Source organism: Equus caballus, chromosome 14 (genome assembly GCF_041296265.1).
Source record: "Equus caballus isolate H_3958 breed thoroughbred chromosome 14, TB-T2T, whole genome shotgun sequence".
Taxonomy (NCBI): Eukaryota; Metazoa; Chordata; class Mammalia; order Perissodactyla; family Equidae; genus Equus; species Equus caballus.
Window position 1 is genome coordinate 74,272,607 of NC_091697.1, and position 19,646 is coordinate 74,292,252.

General features: G+C 33.5%; 1 protein-coding gene across 4 annotated transcripts in view; it reads right to left on the bottom strand.

Annotated features, from left to right (window-relative positions):
• Window positions 1-4,112: 4,112 nt before the first annotated feature.
• Window positions 4,113-19,646, bottom strand: part of YTHDC2 (YTH N6-methyladenosine RNA binding protein C2) — a 75,963-nt gene continuing 60,429 nt past the window's right edge. For 2 of the 4 annotated variants that reach the window (XM_023617857.2, XM_070233229.1), the window contains 6 exons: window positions 18,318-18,610; window positions 13,605-13,779; window positions 8,234-8,437; window positions 7,299-7,481; window positions 5,979-6,066; window positions 4,113-5,877 (listed from right to left, as the gene is read on the bottom strand). In XM_023617857.2, the coding sequence (XP_023473625.1) occupies window positions 5,986-6,066; window positions 7,299-7,481; window positions 8,234-8,437; window positions 13,605-13,779; window positions 18,318-18,610 (936 nt within the window). In that variant the 3' untranslated portion in view covers window positions 4,113-5,877; window positions 5,979-5,985. Of the gene's footprint in view, window positions 5,878-5,978; window positions 6,067-7,298; window positions 7,482-8,233; window positions 8,438-13,571; window positions 13,780-18,317; window positions 18,611-19,646 lie in introns of all 4 variants that reach the window. The other 2 variants (XM_023617856.2, XM_023617858.2) reach the window with 1 other exon arrangement.

Here is a 19,646-nt window from a genome sequence, read left to right on the forward strand (position 1 = left end):
GAAATCAGATCTCGAAGAGATAGATGGATATATGCACTCCATGTTCATTGCAGCATTACTCACAATAGCCAAGCTATGTAAACAAACCAAATGTATATCAATGAATAAAATGTGGTACATTCAACAGAATATCATTCAACCTTAAAAAAGGAGGAAACCCTGCTTTACACAACAACATGAATGAAGCTGGAGAACTTTATACTAAGTGACATAAGCCAGTGCATCATTCCACTTATATGAGGTATCTAAAATAGTCAAAATCATAGAAATAGAGAATAGAATAGTGGTCGCCAGGGACTAGGGGGAGGGGGAAACAAAGAGTTGCTGTTCAGAGGGTATCAAGTTTCAGTTATGTGAGATGAATAAGTTCTAGGGATCTGTATGACATTGTGCCTATAGTTAACATTACTGTATTGCACACTTAAAACTTTGTTCAGAGGGTAGATCTTGTGGTAAGCTCTCTTAATACAATAAAAAATAAATAAACAAATTTACTGAGATTTGTTTTATGGTCCACAAAATGGCCTATAATGATAAATGTTCCGTGCACACTTAAAAAGAATGTGTATTCCGCTGCTGCTGGGTGGTATGTTCTGTAAATGTTGATTACATCAAGTTCGTTGCTAATGATCTTCAAGCCTACTATATCGTTACTGATTTTCTGCCTACTTTTTCTATCAATTATTGAGAGATGGGTATTGAAATTTCCAACAATAATTGTAAACTTACCTGTTTACCCTTTCAGTTCTATCAATTTTTACTTCAGTATTTGAAGCTCTTTTATTAGGTGCTAAAGCATTTAGGATTATCATGTCCATTGACCCTTATCATTACTAAATTGACTGTCTTTATCCCTGGTTATATTCTTTGCTCTAAATTCTGCTTGGCCTGATAGTAGTGTAGCCATTCTAGCTTTTTTCATTAATACTAGCATGATAAAACTTCTTCCATTTTTTTAACTTTTAACCTATTTGTGTCTTCATATTTAAAGCACATTTCTTGCAGGCATCATGTAGATGAGTCTTGATTTTTTATCCAATATGATGAGCTGTCCCTACAACAGTCACCCATACATCCTCTTTGGTGAAGTGTCTGTTCAAGAGTTTTGACCACCTTAAAATTAAGTTGTTTTCTTACTATTAAGTTTGAGAGTTCATTACATATTTGGAATACAAGTCCTTTGTCGGATACGCGTTTTGCAAGTATTTTTTTCCTCTTATCTGTAGCTTATCTTTTCATTCTCTTCACAGTATTTTTTGTAGTTTTTCACTGTGATGAACTACAATTTGTCAGTTTTTTTTCTTTTATGTTTTGTGATTTTGGCGTCATATCCAAGAATTCGTTGCCTAATCCCAGTCATGACGGTTTTCTCCTATGTTTCCTGCTAACAGTTCCGTAGTTTTATTTTATATTTAGATTCATAATCCATTTTGAGTTAATTTTTGTACAAGTTGTGATATTTAGGTTGAGGTTTATTGTTATGTATATGGCTGTCCAATGGCTCCAACACCATTGTTGAAAAATCTACCCATTATTGAATTGTCTTTGCATCTTTGTCAAAAATCAGTTTGCCATATTTGTTTGTCTCTATTTCTGGACTCTGCAATCCTAATGCCCAATGTGATGGTATTAGCAGAACTTTTTGGGGCCTTTGGGAGGTGATTAGGTGATGAGGGCTAAGCTCTCTCAAACGGGATTGGTGTCTTTATAAAAGAGGCTCCAAAGAGCTTGCTTGTCCTTCATCATGTGAGGCCACAGCAAGAAGTCAGCAGTCTGCAACCAGAAAGGTCTGCACCAGAATCAGACCATGCTGGCGCCTTAATCTTATACTTCCAGCCTCCAGAACTGTGAGAAATAAATGTCAGTTATTTATAAGCTACACTGTCTGTGGCATTTTGTTATAGCAGCCTGAACAGACTAAAACAGTGACATAATAAGCACATGAAAAGATGTTTAACATTAACAGCCATTAGAGAGATACAACCTAAAACCATGATCAGACACTATCGCATACCTAATAGGATGGTGAAAATAAAAAACACTGACAATAGTAAGTGCTGTCAAGTATGTGGAGCAACTGGAACTCTAAACATTGCTGATAAAAACACAAAATGGCATAGCAACTAAATAGTTCAGCAGTTTTTACAAAGTAAAGCATATGCTTACCATGTGACCCAGCAATCCTAGCCTAAGTCTTTACTCAAGGAATGGAAACATATTTACACACAAAAACCTGTACACAAATGTTTAACTGTTCTATTTATAGTCACAAAAAAATGGAAACAACCTAAACATCCTTCAGTGGGTAAGTGGTTTTAAAAAAATGTGGCACGTTCTATACAATGGACTACTAAAAGCAAATGAACGTTGATATACACAATTTGGACCAATCTCAAAGGCATTATACTGAGTGAAAGCAGTCAGTCCCAAAAGGTTACATACTATGTGATTTTATTTATATGATATTCTCAAAAGGAGAAAACTAGAATGTCAGAACAGATCAACAGCTGGCAGAAGTTAGAGATGAGAGGAGGATATAACTACAAATGGATAGCATGGAGTATTGGAGGTGACGGAACTGTATGCTGATTGTGGAAAAAATTACATAAATCTACGTATGGGTTAAAATTCACAGAGCTGTACATCTTTTTAAAAAGTTGATTTTAATGTATGTTAATTCTAAAAGTTAAATACATTTTAAAGAAAACTTTACAATAAACCCAAAACTAAATGGTGACAATTAGTTGGCCAGATATTCTGAGAAGAGCCTTCTAGGCAGAGTGAACAGCTAAAACAAGTCTCTGAGGCTGGAATGTGCCTGGTCTATTCACGGAATAGTAAGGAGGTCAATGTGCCTAAAGTAAAACGAGTAGAGGACGAGAGGAGAGGAGAGCACGTCAGAGAGATAATGGAGGACCAGATCACATAAGGGGTTTATGCCATTATAAGGACTTTGGCTTTTGAGTGAAATAGGGAGCCATTGCAGGGTTTTGAGCAGCAGGGTAATATGAACTGATCCAGTGTTTTAAAAGGATTGCTGATTTCTGTGTTGAAAATAGATTGGTGGCAGGGAGGAGAGGTAGAAGAGGGAAGACATCTTAGGAAGCTATTTCAATAATCCAGGTGAGAATGATGGTGGCTCAGTCCAGAGTCGTTATGACAGATGTGGTGAGAAACAGTTGGTTGGAGTCTAGATGTATTTTGCAGGTAGACCCAAGAAAATTTTCTGATGGATTGGATTGAAAGAAACAAAGGTGTCAAGGATGACTCTTGAGTTTTCTGGCCTGAGCAACCAAAACAATGGAACCAGCATCAGTTGAAAAAGAGGACAGCTTTAGGTGCAACAGGTTCTGGGGAAAGAATAGTAGTTCAATTCTGAATGTGCAGAGCCTGAGATTTTATTAGACAGCCAAGTGGAAATTTCACATTTGGCCGGAAAGACCAAAGTGCATCCAGTGGCCTTGGGCATAGACCGCACTGTGCAGTCCTTTGGGTAGAGAGGAATTGTGGAGAGTTCTGAATCACAGTGAGGATCTGTGCTAGGGGAAGCTATCTCAGACTGGAAGGTGTGGTCACTTGTGAGCTACATGTTCAGTTGCAATATTTTTGCCCTGGTGTTGACTCAGAAGTGAAGCTCATGTGACTTATTCCTCAAGACTTTCTCTGTTTCAATACATAAGATTTTAAATGGTGAAGAATGAGTCACTGAGAACAAAATCTTAGTTGAAACTGTCTTTTCTTGAAGTACGCTTTTGACATTCTTCTTTCCTCACTGCCTATCTGCTGTAATTGGTAGAGGGAGGTTGAGTTGTTCAGTGGATGCAATAGCACATTACCATAATGCAGTGTTCTAACTGAGAACAGAAGGTGGATGGCTGCATATATTAATAGTCAAAAGATTTTATATTAAAACACGTCGAGATTTTTTTCCATCCCCCTGTATTAATAAAGCAAATTTTTTTAAGGGGAGTACTGATATGAAAATATCACCTTCTATATCAATTTACTTTTATCCTTCAAAGTGTTGAAATTCACTAAGATCTCAAGGGATATTGCTGATCATTGTAACCTTGGTCCTATTATATGTATCAGAAATAACAAGACAGAAATAATTTAATAGAATTTCATTTAATAAGCATATTTAAAGTTCATCTCTTCCAAAAACAGCATTTTAATTACATTCAAATTGTATTCATATTAAATATCAACAAACTCATTTACATTCAAGGGTTGATATTATAAAACAGATGGAAATTAAAACAAGTTTTATTTTTTAAAAGTCCTTACTTCCAGATTTAGAACACCGTGAACTGCTAGATATATACCTAAACAATGTGTATATACATTATCAGAAAAACATAAGTTGCCCTAATAGCAAAAGAACTGTAATACACATACAGTGGAACATAATTCACATAGGCTCAATTTACAGATATGTCTCAAAGTATAAAACAATCAAACAAAAAACCCCAACAACTACAAATACAGGCAAAAATCACAGCTGACATTCTAAACTAATGCACCAACATATAATATTTTCCCAGAGAAAGTACAAGGGTTCTCAAGATTTTATGTTGACCCGTGATTTTTTGCTTCTTTGTTCTCAAATACAGAAGCAGAGGACTTAGTTTTCTTTCTGTCTTTAATTAGATTCATGTTAGTTTTTTGTTATACAGCAATGATCCAAATGTATCATGAGAAGTGCTATCAAACTAGTTATATTTAGAGCTCAGTAACCAAGGCATTTCTTGCATTTTTCCTTGTATCTCTACTTCCCTTAGAAAAGGATTTTAGGAAACTTTATAGACAATGGTGATAAAGAGATCAAACCAAACAATTCTGAGATGGCAAAGAAAAATGAGAGTTGGCACTAACACAGGTTACAAAAAATTATCCCCTGTTTATTAAACCATAAATGCACAACAAGAGAAATCATATCTAAAAATATAAGTAGGATAAGAAATACTAGAAAACACACAGAAGGCATTTAGATTTGTGGTGCTTGTGGACTTTAGTTTGGAAGACATACAGCAATCAAGCCACCATTAAATGTTGAGCTTTTTTTTTAACTTGTATAACTTGTTTAAATTTTTAACTTGTCTAAATCAAGTTTCCCAAGCCAAAACAAGAGGTCATAATTACTGTGCTCACATGAGATTTGTGAAGGTTCTACCATGGGGGGAAAGAAGGGGCATGGTACACATCAGGTTACAAGACGCAAGACCAGGAATAAAACTAAACACTGAATCTGATTTGATCAAAGACCGAGAGAAACTCTGCCTTTCTTCAGATTTTACTGCATTTCATAATCACAGAAAAAGAACATCCCTCCTTTTTTTTCTTAACGTACCTTGTGGTTAAAAATGGCAGAATGAATAGTCCTTAATCAGTCACACTATTTTTAAAGGGACATTTTTAGAATTTGGTTGTTTGCTTGTTTGTTTTTTAATGATAAATCTTAAGAGCTGACTGTTCTAAAATGGTGCTCAGATGTATTGATATATTCAGGCCTTACTTAAAGTAATTTATTTTGCATTAAAAAAATCATAAATAAGAGTTATAAGTCAGTGTTTTAAACAAATGAAATGTTTAACTTCAAACTAAGAATGTTTAAAATAACTGATGTGTCAAATAATGAAACTACTATTTTATTAAATTATAAACATACAATTAACAAACATTACATAATCAATCATTCCTTATGACCACTATAAAAACTAAAGTTATCCTTTTCTCTTTTATATAAAGATGGTGGTTCTAAAACAACATGCTACACCAGAAAAGCCCATTCATAACACACAACCCCATCTCAGTTTTTGGAAGTCAGTGCATTCAGTGGTTATAAACAGGCATGATGTTCTTCCGTAGCTAAGAACTCTGGAAGGGTAAAAAAAAAAGAAAAGAAAAGATAAATAATCTGAGAGACATCCCTAATGATCACAAATATGGCCAGCACTCAAAGTGAAGCATGGTATAACCTGAGTGTCAATCAGTTGTGCTTTTTTCTCCCAATGGAAGGCGCTCCCATAACTGCAGCAACTGTTCACCAACCTGAGGTTCTAGTTCCTAGATAAATCAAAAGCGAGAATAAACATAAAAAGAACTAGGTTAAACTTTTTTAATCACCAGAATCTATACTGATAAAAATGTTAGAAACTCACTTTAAATTTCACTTTTCTACCAGAACATGCTAAAATCATATGGTATGTATTGCTCTAATTCTTTGCATGAAGGTTTACAGAGCTGACTTCCAAACTTCAAGATTGTAGTTAACCTGCAAATATCACAAGCATTTGTGACAAAATGGTGAGAGATTTCCATGGAGTTCTCCTAAAAATGTTTTCTATCTAGAAATAATGAATTTTGTTTTTAATGGAGATTTAGCAAAATCACTGTGCTTGAACTTCCAACGGTTTACTGTGAAACCTAACATATTAGATGTTTTGGGAGTTTTTTTCAAGAAACTATCTTAGATGACCATATCATAATATTCTTATGTTAGGAATTAGATTTATTTCAAAATCATTATTATATAGTAAAAGTGAAAATATTCTTATACAATTGAAAAGAATGTCATTTATACTTCTCTTGTGATATGACGTGCATTTAAAAAGAACCTGAACACTTTTCATATGGTGACTGAATGGAATCACACTAGTTCAAATAAATTATTAGCTGTGTGACCTTAAACAAGGCTAATTTCTCTGAGTCTATTTTCTCCTACATAAAACTGAGCTAATAACTCATTTTATGCATTAAATGAAATTACCTCATATAAAGCAGCTAGCCCAGTATTCCATATATATGTTAATTCCCTTACCTTAACTAGTTTAAAATGCATGTCAGCAGCCTCATGAAGGCAAAGCAAAACATAAAATAAATAAAACAAGCCACAAAAATATAAAAAGGTTGTTTTACATAATTAGTTAAAGCCATAAAGAAGTTAGATACTGTTGTTATCCTTAGACTTTACATTACTTCAGAATTACACTTAGTTTTGATCAAATCTTTAGTCAGTAAGATAACAAGAGCCTCCATGAAGTAACTGATGAAAGATTCTATATATGCAATGACAGAGGGAAGGCAAATTTACAAAATGCTAAAAAAGCAATGAGCTCTGTCAGACACATTTGCAAGTAGGGTTCTACTAGCTCTCTTACAAATCTGAACCACTACCTCCCACGTGCATATGGAATATACAATTTGTATTCTTACATTTGCTCCTCAAACAAATCACTGAATAATAATAGCAAAACAAAAAGAAAAGTAAAAGAAAAAATGTTAAATGCCTTGTATACCTGCCCATCTCTGCTTATCTGGACTTTCTTGTTGTCATTCCAAGGATTGAGTAAATGGTGTGCAAACTGAAAGGGAAGACTTTCTTTTCGTATCCACTCCACCTTAAACACTCCTCCCAGGCCAGCGGAGCCCCAGTCCTGGCTTTTCTCCCTTCCTATCTCAGAAGACATCCTAGAAAATCCCTGTGGGCAAAATGAGGGGGAAGAGGGAAGGTGAGGATGATTTTATGTCTGAATTCAATTTATCCCAGAAAGCTCTGAGGTTTTTTTAAATTTTAAGATAAAAATGTAATATAAAAATAACAGCTATCTAACAAAAACAAAAAATAAGCTATTTAAGTGTTTTTTATAAGATGTATTAGCAAATTTCAGAGGAAAGACCAATTCCAGTCTTCTAACATAATTTTAAATATGAACAAATATTTTCTAAATAATGTATCAACAGCTCTAAACTGACATTATTCCATGATAAATGGATACAATCTAATCTCTAAGTTTCTACTTCAAAAATTAATAATAATCTCAAATAATAAATTCATTACTTTATAAATTCAAATAAGTCAAGATGAGTTAGGAAACACACTCAGTTTCTCAATTGTCAATACTAACTTCCTTGGCCTATTTAAATAAACATTTTACCAAAAGTAAAGCTTCTCATTACTTTTAATCCACCTGAGAAATAGTAAATCTAAAGCTGTCTTCAGAAGGAGAAATTGTTTATCTGGAGATGCTCTAGTAAGACAAGGCAAAAACAAAGGGACCCCTATTTATCATTCCCTTGAAGAGGCGCAGCACATTCCTTATTCTCAGTAAAGCAAAATGCACTCTTGCATTCTGATGCAATAAAAAGCCAGGGTTGGTTTGTTTTTGTTTTTATCTCTGTGTGCTAACCTGCAGCCAGAACAACCCCATTTTAGCGTTTCAGGATGGCTCACCTGGAAATGTCCAGATCCTTGAACAGAAAATACCAAGTAAACCATGCTGCTTTCCCAAAAGGCTCGATTTAGCTTCCGCTCATTACTAGGGGTTGTAGACCAGATACCCTTCTGTTGAGAAATTTCAAGGTTTCTCAAATTGCTACTCTTCATTATGAAGTATCGAATAGGCATGTTTGGTCTTGGTGAAGGAGATTTTGAGCCCTATAAAAAAATTGCATAAGTTCTTGAAAGGTAATTTGACCTTTCGAAATCAACAGGCTCCATTAAATAACATCTTCATAAACATATAAACCAAAATATTTTACCAAATACTCAACAAATGCAAACAGCTCTATCATGCCTGAAAACCTTCACAGGGTGAATTAAAACAAGGTTAAGAGCCAAAACCAAGTATTCATTTTCAGAGCATTCAAAATCCATTATCAAGAAAAGATCCTGGATTACCAACTTTGATTTATACTCCAAATGTACTTTCAGAAAATATTTTAATAAACTTTCAAAGTCTGAAAACAAAACAGAAATTGCCCAGGCTTACTGCCTGGATACAGTTTCCAGGCTACAGTGCAGGGAAGGGAAACACAAACAGAATCCAATGGTCTGGCTGAACTGCAGAGATGGAGCTTGGAGTTTAGAGGCCAAGGTCATTAGAATTTGCATGGCAGTGTACTAGATAGAAGGAAGCTACGTGGAAAGAGAAGTCCCAGGGAACTGCAGAGAGTCCCCACAAATTTTTGGCTTAAGTATTGACCTGCACATGAGTGAGAAAAAATGACCTCCGGCCAGGGAAAGATCCCAAGGAAACCAGCAGACTGAAAAAGTCCCAAAGTTCACACACGGTTGGGGATCTTTCATGTTATCCCCAGTTAGAATGCAAATAATCTGTAATACCTAAGGGCATTAGACAACAGAAGGGTCACATCTTAGTATTGGAATGATATTAGTACCAGAATAAAAACTGCTCTGGACCCACCCTAACATTGCTTAAAAGTAAATATAGAAAGGATTAAACTGATTGCAACTAACTTAACTGTGGAGCAGAACGATGTCTAACACTATTTAAAGGAATATAACAAAAATCTAGCAGCCAAACAAAATTAAGAGGATATAAAGAAACAGCAGAATATAACCCATACCAGGAAAAAAATTAATCAGTAGGAACAGATTCAGATCTGACAGATGATGGAATTAGGAGACAAGAATGTTAAAGTAGCTATTACTATATTCAAGAAGGTAAAGGAAACTAAACATGATGAGAAAAGAAATGGAAGGTATTTTTTAAAGACTCAAAAGGTACTCTAGAAATTAAAATATAATATTTGACGTGAAAATACACTAGAAAGAATGCACAGCAGATTAGATACTACAAATAAAAACATCAGTGAACTTAAAGATACAGCAATAGAAACTGTATCAAATGAAGCTAAGAGACAAAACGACTGAAAAAAATGAAGAGGAACAGTATCGAGTAGACTTACATTTGTGTATCCAGAGTCCCAGAAGGAAGGGGAGGAGGTGAGATATAAAAATATGTGAAGAAAAATGTCTTAAATTTTCTAAAATTGATGGAAACTATAAATATGCAGATTGAAGAAAAAATATAAAGAGAACCAAATCGAGTCATATCAAAAACAAATTGCTGAAAAACAGTGATAAAAAGAAAATCTTAAAAGCAGATAGAGGAAAAAAGATGTTATATACAAAGAAGCAAAGATGAAAATAATAGTAAACTTTCTATCAGAAACTACGTAAACCAGAAGATAACAGAGTGACATCTTTATAGTAATGAAAGAAAATCACTGTCAAACTGTCCAAAAATAAAAGTTAAAAAGGCTTTTCAGACAAAGCTTAAATAATTCATTTCCAGGAGATCTGGACTAGAAGAAATGTTAAAAGAAGGTTTTCAGGGAGAAGGATATGACCCAAGATAGAAATTCTCACCAACATAAAAGAATAAAGAGCACAGGAAATGGTAAATATTGAGTAAATATAAAAGATATTTTTCTCACTTTTGGTAAAAGATAGCTGACTATGTAAGTGAAAAATAATTCACTGTGGTATTTATAACATGTAGAAATAAAATGTATGAAACCACTAACACAAAGGACAGAAGGGTAAAATGAAAGTACACTGCTGCAAGATTTTCAAACTATACCTGAAGTAGCATAATACTGATTCAAGACACACTAGGGAAAGCTAAAAATGTCTTCACTAGTAAACTCTACCAAACATTTAAGGAAAAAATAATACCAATTCTACCCATCGCTTCCAAAAATCTGAAGTGGAAGGAACACTTCCCAACTAATCTTATGAGGTTGTCAGCATTACTCTGATACCAAAACCATACGAAGATAACACAAGAAAAGAGAATTACAGAATATCCCTCATGAACAAAGATCCCTCATTTGACAAAATTTTTGATTGAACAAAATCAAATCCAGCAATATTTAAAAAGGATAATACATCATGACCAAGTGAGGTATAAACATTAGAAAGTCAATCAATGAAATCCACTATAACAGACCGAAAAAAAGAACTGTGTTATCATTTCAATAGATGTAAAAAAAGCATTAAGCATAATTCAGGGTTTATTCATAACAAACCCTCTCAGCAAAATGGACCCTAAAGGAAATGTCCCACAGTTACATCATGCTAAATGGTGAAAGAACTAAAGCTGTCTTCCCTCTAAGGTCAAGGCAGAAAAGTCTGCTCTCAACACTTTCAGTAAACATTTCACTGGAGGTTTCAGCTAGAAGCATCCACATTGAAAAGGGAAAAACTGAAACTACCTTTATTAACAGATGACATGATTATCCATGTAGAAAATTCTGAGAAATCTACATAAAAAGCTAATAGAACTAATAAATGAAGTAAGATCATGGGATATAGGGTAAATAAACAAAATTCAAATGTATTTTTATATGCTAGCAACAAACTGGAAACTAAAATTTTAAAAAGCACAATCAAAAATATAAAATACTTAAGGATAAATTTAACAAAAAAAGTATAATACCTCAACTCTGAACTTTACAAAACACTGTTAAGAGAAATTAAAGAATATCTAAATAAATGCAGATAGATACCATGCTTAAGGATTGGAAGACTAAAAATTGTTGTCGATTTTCCTTAAATCAATCTACAGATTCAATGCAATTCCACTCAAAATACAAAAAAAAATTTCTGTAAAAATTGACAAGCTTTTTCTAAAATTTATATGAAAGTACAAAGGACCTAGAATAACCAAAACAACTTTGAAAATGAAGAACAGAGTTGGAGAAAAAACAGTAAATGATTTCAAGACTAAGTATAAAGCTACTATAATCAAGTCACTGTAGCATTGGCAAAATGAGAAGTATAGTGATTAATGAAACAGGAGAGAGTCCAATAAATAGACCACATATTTATGGTCAGTTGATTTTGGATAAAGGTACCAAGGTAATTATTCAATGGAAAAAGGATAATCTTTTTAACAACGGTGCTGGAACAACTGTATGGCCAACATCAAAAAATGATCCTTGACCTATCCATACTATAAACAAAAACTAACTCAATATAGATCATATACCTAAATAGTAAGAGCTCCAACTATAAAATTTCCAGAAGAAAATATAAGAAAATCTTTGTAATCTTGGGTTAGACAAAGATTTCTTAGGACACAAAAGATATAAACCATAACAGAAAAAAATAGATGAGACCAAAATAGAAAAAAATAGATTAAATGGACTTCATTAAAATTAAAAACATTCACTCTTCAAAACACACCATTAAGAAAATGAAAATGCAAACACAGACTGTTAGAAAAAATCTGCAAAACATATACAATTAAGACTTGTATCCAGGATGTAATTTAAAAACTCATACTACTAAATAAAAAAAGACAAACAACCAATAAACAACCCAAAAAAGTTGAACAAAAATTTCAACAGATACTTCACCACAGAAGATGCAAGAATGGCAAAAAGCACATGAAAAAATGCTCAACATCATTAGTCATTGTGGAAATGCAAATTAAAACTACAATAGGATATCACTATATACCCACTAGAATGGCTACAATTAAAAAGATTAATAATGGCAAGTAAGTCAAGAATATAGAGCAAATGGAACTCTCATAGATTATTGAAGGGAATGAAAAATAATACAGCCATCTCGGAAAATAGCTGAGTAATTTCTTGTAAAGTTAAACATACACTTACCACACAACCCAACAATCCTACTCCTGGGTATTTATTCAAGAATAGAAAACATATTTACACACAAAGACTTGTATTTGAATATTAGAGCAGCTTTACTCATAATAGCCAAAAAGTGGAAACAATCCAAATGTCCATCAGCTGGTAAATAGATAAATACACTGTGGTACATCCAAAGAATGAAATACTATTCAACAATAAAAAGTAATAAACTAATAATACACTCAATAATACGGATGAATTTCAAAAGTGAAATAAGCCAGTCACAGAAAGCTGCATACATATTATTCCATTTACAGGAAATTCCCAAAAAGGCAAAACTCAAGGGACAGAGAGCAGTTCAGCGGTTGCCAGGAGCCACAGAATACGGGAATGTTCAGTACATGACTGTGGTATGGTTATACGATTGCATACATTTGTATACAATTCACTGAATTGTACAGTTTAAATTGGTGAATTTTATTGTGTATAAATTATACCTTAATAAAGATATTTAAAAATAAAAAACCTAAAACCTAAGGGTGTAAATCTGCAAAAACATTTCTTTTCATCTTATTTAACAAGAGTGTTTCAGCAGACATTTTCACCAGAATATAACTAAATAAACCTAATCAAGTACTCACTCGGGTACTAACAATGCAGGAAAGTAAAAGTAAACATATTCTAAACATTTGAAATCATTCATGTGACAAATTCCCAAAAAGATACATAGTTCTCAATTCCCTATCAACATTTCCCATCTTCCTATCCCTATCCTGTCTTGTATTTTTTAATATAACCATTGATTTGGAGAAATCAATTAACAATTGAAAGAAACCATTGTTTTCAATTCTGAAATTATAAACTAAAAATAATTTAAGATAATCTTCTTGTTATTTGTTTTAACAAAAAAAGATTCTAAAGATACAGAATGGAAATAATGAAGTGCCTAGCTATATTCCATCAGTTAATGATCATTTTAAAACACCTCAAGATGGTAATAACTAGAAATATTTAACAAGAAAGAAAAGCTAAAAAACTTACTCAAGGTGTCTCAAGTTTCCCAGCTTCAATTTATATCTAGAACTGAGGCCATGATTAGCAACTAAAAAGTAGAACTGTTTTATAATTTTGTTTAAATACGTAACATTAGATGTGCTACAAACCTGTCCCTCTGTATCGCCCTTCAGATACTCTACCTTTCCTGAGGGCGGAGGGGAAGGACTGGCACAAGGACTTGGGTAACTGCTGTCCGCAGACTTCACAGAAGACTGATCCGATCGGTCATCGGCGCTTCGTTTAGGATGTGAAATTCCTCTATCTTTGTACTTCTGAGGTGGGTGTAGTGCTGGAGATGGAGATTTCATCAAGACTCTTGAGTGAGAAGGAGGAAGCAAAGATCAGTTATACGTAAGTTCATAACATAGCAGATGCCATTTCAAACCAAAGTTCCAATGACATCATGATTTATGGAATACTATTTAAAAAGGGAATTTCATTCTTCTATTACATTTAAAAGTGAAGAAACAGTTGGACTATTGGGGTACACTTACAAAAACAATGGGTAAAAATACACTTAAAACAATCTACGAAAGTCTTTAACTTAGTATTAACAAATACTCAGGTATTAATTCCCTTACAAAATTCCTAACCTCTTTTATGATGGTTTAGGAGAGGTCTTTAACAATTGTAATACTTTATATTGATATTTAATGTCTTTTAACACTATAAAATTATTTAAATACATCTATGCTAATTGCCCTTACTAAAATATCACCCACTCCACTTCCCTTCTACTTTTAGAGAATATCTTAGAGGCAAGTAAAATAGATTTTAAAAGCATACTAAAAATTACAGTATGGCAAAATGGAAATAATACTGGACTAGAGTCAGGAAAGAAGATTTCTAGGACAGTATTAAATTTACAACTAACTAGGTATGTGATCCTAGGCAATTCTCTCAACTTACCTGAGCTTTAATTTCCTTATGTGTTCAAAAAACCATTATACTAGATAAAATGTAAGATTCTTCTATTCTAAAATTCTATGAATAAATGCAGCAAAGATGGCAGTCAGGAATGTTATAAATTTTTAAAAAGTCTATGTCTGAGGCTGGCCCGGTGGCACAGCAGTTAAATTCGCACGTTCCGCTTCTCGGCGGCCCGGGGTTTGCCAGTTTGGATCCAGGGTGCCGACATGGCACTGCTTGGCAAAAGCCATGCTGTGGCAAGCATCCCACATATAAAAGTAGAGGAAGATGGGCATGGATGTTAGCTCAGGGCCAGTCTTCCTCAGCAAAAAGAGGAGGATTGGCAGTAGTTACCTCAGGGTTAATTTTCCTCAAAAAAAAAAAAAAAGGCTACGTCTTTGTGAACAACCAGAAGAAAAGAAAAAAAAGACATTGAGTACTTCCTAAAGTTGTGCAATATAAAGTCACAGCACCACTTACAAAATATTCTTGCCAAAACAGTGGATCTAATCAAGCCCTGAGAGTTAATTACCAGTTCACATGAAACACATGGGGTACAGCAATAAATAATGAGAGGAAGAAACAAAGAGACAAATCCAGAATGTAGTACATCTCATAGTACCCCTGACCTAGTTTCTTCAAAAGAGCCAACAGAGGAACTGCTCTAGATCATGAGAGACTCAAGAAACAGAACACCCTAACACAATGCACGAGTCCTCCCCCTGGATGCTAATTCAAATAAACCTATAGTTTGAGAATTGAGAAACAATCATTTTACTGGGATTGATAATTAAATTTTTATTATGCAGGAAAAATGCCTCTATCTTTAAGAGATGCATATTTAATAAACATGGAAGGGTAAAATGACATAATGTGTGGATTTACTCTGAACTATGTAAACAAAAAAAGAAAGCAAAAGAGAAAAAAGAAAATGTGGGCAGATAAAGCAAATAGGTGAAAATCTTGGTGACCATGGAATCTGGGATATGGAGTTCATTATGGTATCATTTATTTTGCTGTGTTTAACAATATTTATAACAAATAAATTTAAAACAAAAAAGAATGTGTTCAATAATTCTTAACCTTCTATAGAGTCTTGCAATTATGACTAGTCTGGCTTCAAGACAAGTTAAAATAGCTATCCCCACAATTCCACCCTCCTTCAATAAATATCTTAGATCGAGGACTATTTCTTTCACAAATGAAATAAAATAGCTAAAGCATACAGATACTAACAAAAAATATATAACGAATGTACATCTGAATCATTAACAACAGCTTGCTAAGAAGTGTGAAAAACACCTTTCAGGTTTTTTTTCCTCTTGTGAATTGAAGTTCAATGAGTTATCTAGTTACAACCTCTACAATTTCATCATTCTTACCCTGGTACCTAATTGACCCAAAAATTAGGTGACAGAACTCAATGAGGGTAAAACATTACTAAAATAAAAATGATGTTTTCAGTAGAACTAAATGTCTACTCTTGTGATTTGCAAATTGATCTTTTACTCTGAGCTCTATTCTAGCTTTTCTCTCTCTCATATTTGGCTTCCCCTGAATATTTCATTGAAAAAAAACCAAAGCATTCCCATAAACCCTTTCACCTAAATTTTCACTTAAGAGGAACAAAGAGTTCCAATATAGAACCCAATTATATCTCATTTTTCTTAAAGAAAAGGTAAGTGTGTCCTCTGCCATCAAATTATTATTTAGAAAATGACAAGAAAAAAACATTGGTTTGATTTTAGGGTAGGACATGGGCAACTTGTATTATTTTAATGGTTTCTTAAACTATTTTTTAAAAGCTTCAATAAAATGCTTTTATTAAAAGAAATTATCTAATCTGTATCTTGCCATCCAAGAGTGAAAACTCTAACTATAAATACCTTTTCTCCAAGCAGTAATCCCACAAAGATTACAACTTCTCCCTTTAAAAATAAATCTTCCTAAGAGTCCTCATTCTATTTCTCACCAAGATTCATCAACTCCAGGCTTTATTTATTAATATTACCAAAAGTCTGAAAGTAGGTGAAATTCTATATCCCACTACTCAATAGGAAAGAGAAGGAAGAGTGCCAGGCTGAATCTCTAAGGAAATGAAAATGGTTGATCGTGGTACCATAGGTGAAAAAATTAATTTATAAGATAACCAATTCCTAAAGTATAACTAATATTACACTTTTTAACTCTGATTACCTTCTGTATTTCCAAATTTTATTAAATGAGTATGTGTTACTTTTATAAAGGAAAAAAACTTTTTTTTTCTAAAAATGTGTGTGTGCACCTATATGTGTGTGTGACTATGTGCACATACACATATATACATATGCATTTATACACACACACATATGTAGTCTCTATGAATCTCACAGATTTTTTTATAGATGGGTCTAGAAATAACACTACCACACAACAATTTCTATGGAAACATATTCACACATTCTTAACAATCATTGTTCAAGTAAGCTTTTAGAAAAATATTTTCAAAAAGTGGAGAGTATCTAAGTAGAAAATGTGCTTTTTACTATTCTCCTTTCACTCAGCAGGGTCTGTATCAGAAAGAAAGGTGAAGACAGGCACATTATGAGAAAGTTTTCATGGCAACAGGATAAATTATTACTAAAATGTAATATCTGACTTGGAAACCAGTATGTACTATTCCTCTTGAACTGAAGTCTGAACCAATGAAGCCTTACTGCTTCATTCAAATATGCAAAATCTGATCAAAAGAAGGTACTAAAAGCCCCAACTGATCCTTGAAAAACAGTAAGCATCACATATCTTTTATGTTTCCATCATTTCTATTTTCCATTTTTTAACAGTGAAATCATATTCTTTCTACACTTTCAATGTTGCCAAAACTAGCATCACAGGCAAGAATGTTGTCGTTGTTATCAATTCTAACAGGGCAAAAAAATTTTTTTTTAACTGATATAAAGAAACTTAAATTTGATCCTAACTTTTTTTTTTTTTTTTTTTTTGCTGAGGAAGATTAGCCCTGAGTTAAGATCTGTGTCAATCTTCCTCTACTTTATATATGGGTTACTGCCACAGCATGGCTGACAAGTGGTGCGGGTCTGCACCTGGGATCTGAACTGCTGAAGTGGAATGTGCTGAACTTCCAGCCCCCATAACAAATGCTTTAACAAGAAGAAATATTTCTGAATCATAGCCAACAATTCACTATAACAACTATTATATTACCAGAATACATTTTTTAGCTAAATAATTCAATATAAGAACTCCCTTATTATTATTTAGAATCACATAATAAACAAAAATATCACATCTAATTGCTAAATCATAGAAAGAAAAAAGAACTTGGCTAAACTGTAACAAACTTTGTCACAACAGTAAATCTGTTTACTTATTTATTACATGCCTCCTCTCAATAAATTGTAAACTCTCCGAAGGAAGAGATCTTGTCTGTTTTGTACATTGCTATATCCCCCACACCAAGAATAATAGGCATTCAATGTGTCCCTGAATGAATGAATGAATGAAGTATTTGTCAGCAATATAGATATCAAGGTAAGACTTTTGGGAAGGTTGTTCTTTTAAATGACCATAGCTAATAATACTTCTTGCTGTAAGGTATCTAGAAAAGATGTCACTCGACATATATTAACTAAAATATATAATAAAAAAATGTTGCTGTCTTTGTGAATTCTGCACATTAAATATCTTGAGTTTTTCCTTATAAAAAATGTCCTTAATAAATAACACACAAATACCAGTAGCTTGAAATCCGTCATATTACCTTAAAACTTATAAGAATTATGTTCTAAAAGTGTAAAACTCTTCTCTTTTTACTGTAACTTCTTTGTGTATCTTAGATTACAGGAAAGCAATTTTTATTATTATATAAGCACATGATTCTATGGTGAACAGTTCATTTTCCTGGGGAAAATATCTCCCACTTTGGTGGAATGTTATAAATTTACCTTTCTGCAGTAGTAGACTCATCAGAAAATTCAGTATCTGCTGAACTTTTCCTACTATTATTTGACCTCCAAGATGATGCCAAAGGAAGCTCTTCTGAAGACATAGGCCTTGGCCTTTGGCCAATTCCAGATGGTTGTTGTAAACCTGCAGACTGTTCTTCAGTGCTTAAAACAGCTATGATGGCTCTTATGGTAGCTTCATCAACTTGAGACCAAGGTTTAGATGGAGCTCTCATTCGGCGTAAAAATAAGCTGTGCCACTTCTGTCTGAGCTGCAACAATAAACTGGCTGCCTATAATAAGATAGTCTCCTCAGTTCAAATAGATAAAAGCAAAATGTATATTACACTTGTAAGACAGCTATTTATTAGTTAAGGTCTGCAATTGCTTCCAAAGAATGCATTTACATATCACATAATTTACTACTAATTTCATTCTTTTTGTTGCATGAATGAAATAAAATTTCTCATTTACCATATTTTAGGCACTAGAGATACAAAATCAAATGAGACAGTCTAATGAGAGAGACAATAAACAATGTGTGGTGGAGTGTGATTAATACTGGAAAAGTAACAGCAGGGTAAAGAAAGAAAAATACATTTAGTTCCATTCATACTTTAAGTGCCTATAGAACATCCAAAAGATGATATCCAGAAGGCAGCTGGATTCACAGGTCCAGAGAAAGGCCTCAGCTAGAGATGTAGACAGACGTGGGAGTCATCAATGCATAAATGGTTACTAAATCTACACACAAAGGTGAGGTCCCTAGAGACTGTGCAGAGACAGTGAGAAGAGCAGAATAAAACACAGTACTGGAGAACATCTAACATTCAACACACAAACACATACAGAAGAGTCAGTGAAAGAACCTAAGAGACCTCTCTAGAAAGAAGAATCAGGAAAGAGATCAATGTCACAGTAATTAGTGACCAAGAAGTTGGGACAGGGAAGGAGGGGAGGGAGAGAAAAATGGGAAAGGGCAGAATTACAAAAAGACAGGTATGGACAATAGTGCCAAATATGAGAGAAAGGTTAAATTTATCAAGGCTGGCTTTGACAACATGGAGGACAATGCTAACCTTGGAAAGTACAGGTTCAGGGATGTGAAAGGCTGGTGGAAATGGAAGCGAGACTACAGTAAGTTGAAGTAATGAATGAATGAGTAATAAAAAAGTAAATCTAGCCAGGGTCAACTACTGATAGCTTAGCTGCCAAAAAAAAAAAAAAAAGGTTATAGAAAGGTCTTTAAAAGTAGCGATGGAATTAAGGGAAGGCTTTGTCAAGAAAATTTTTAATTTGAAAAGAAATATTCATATTTCCCAATTCAGA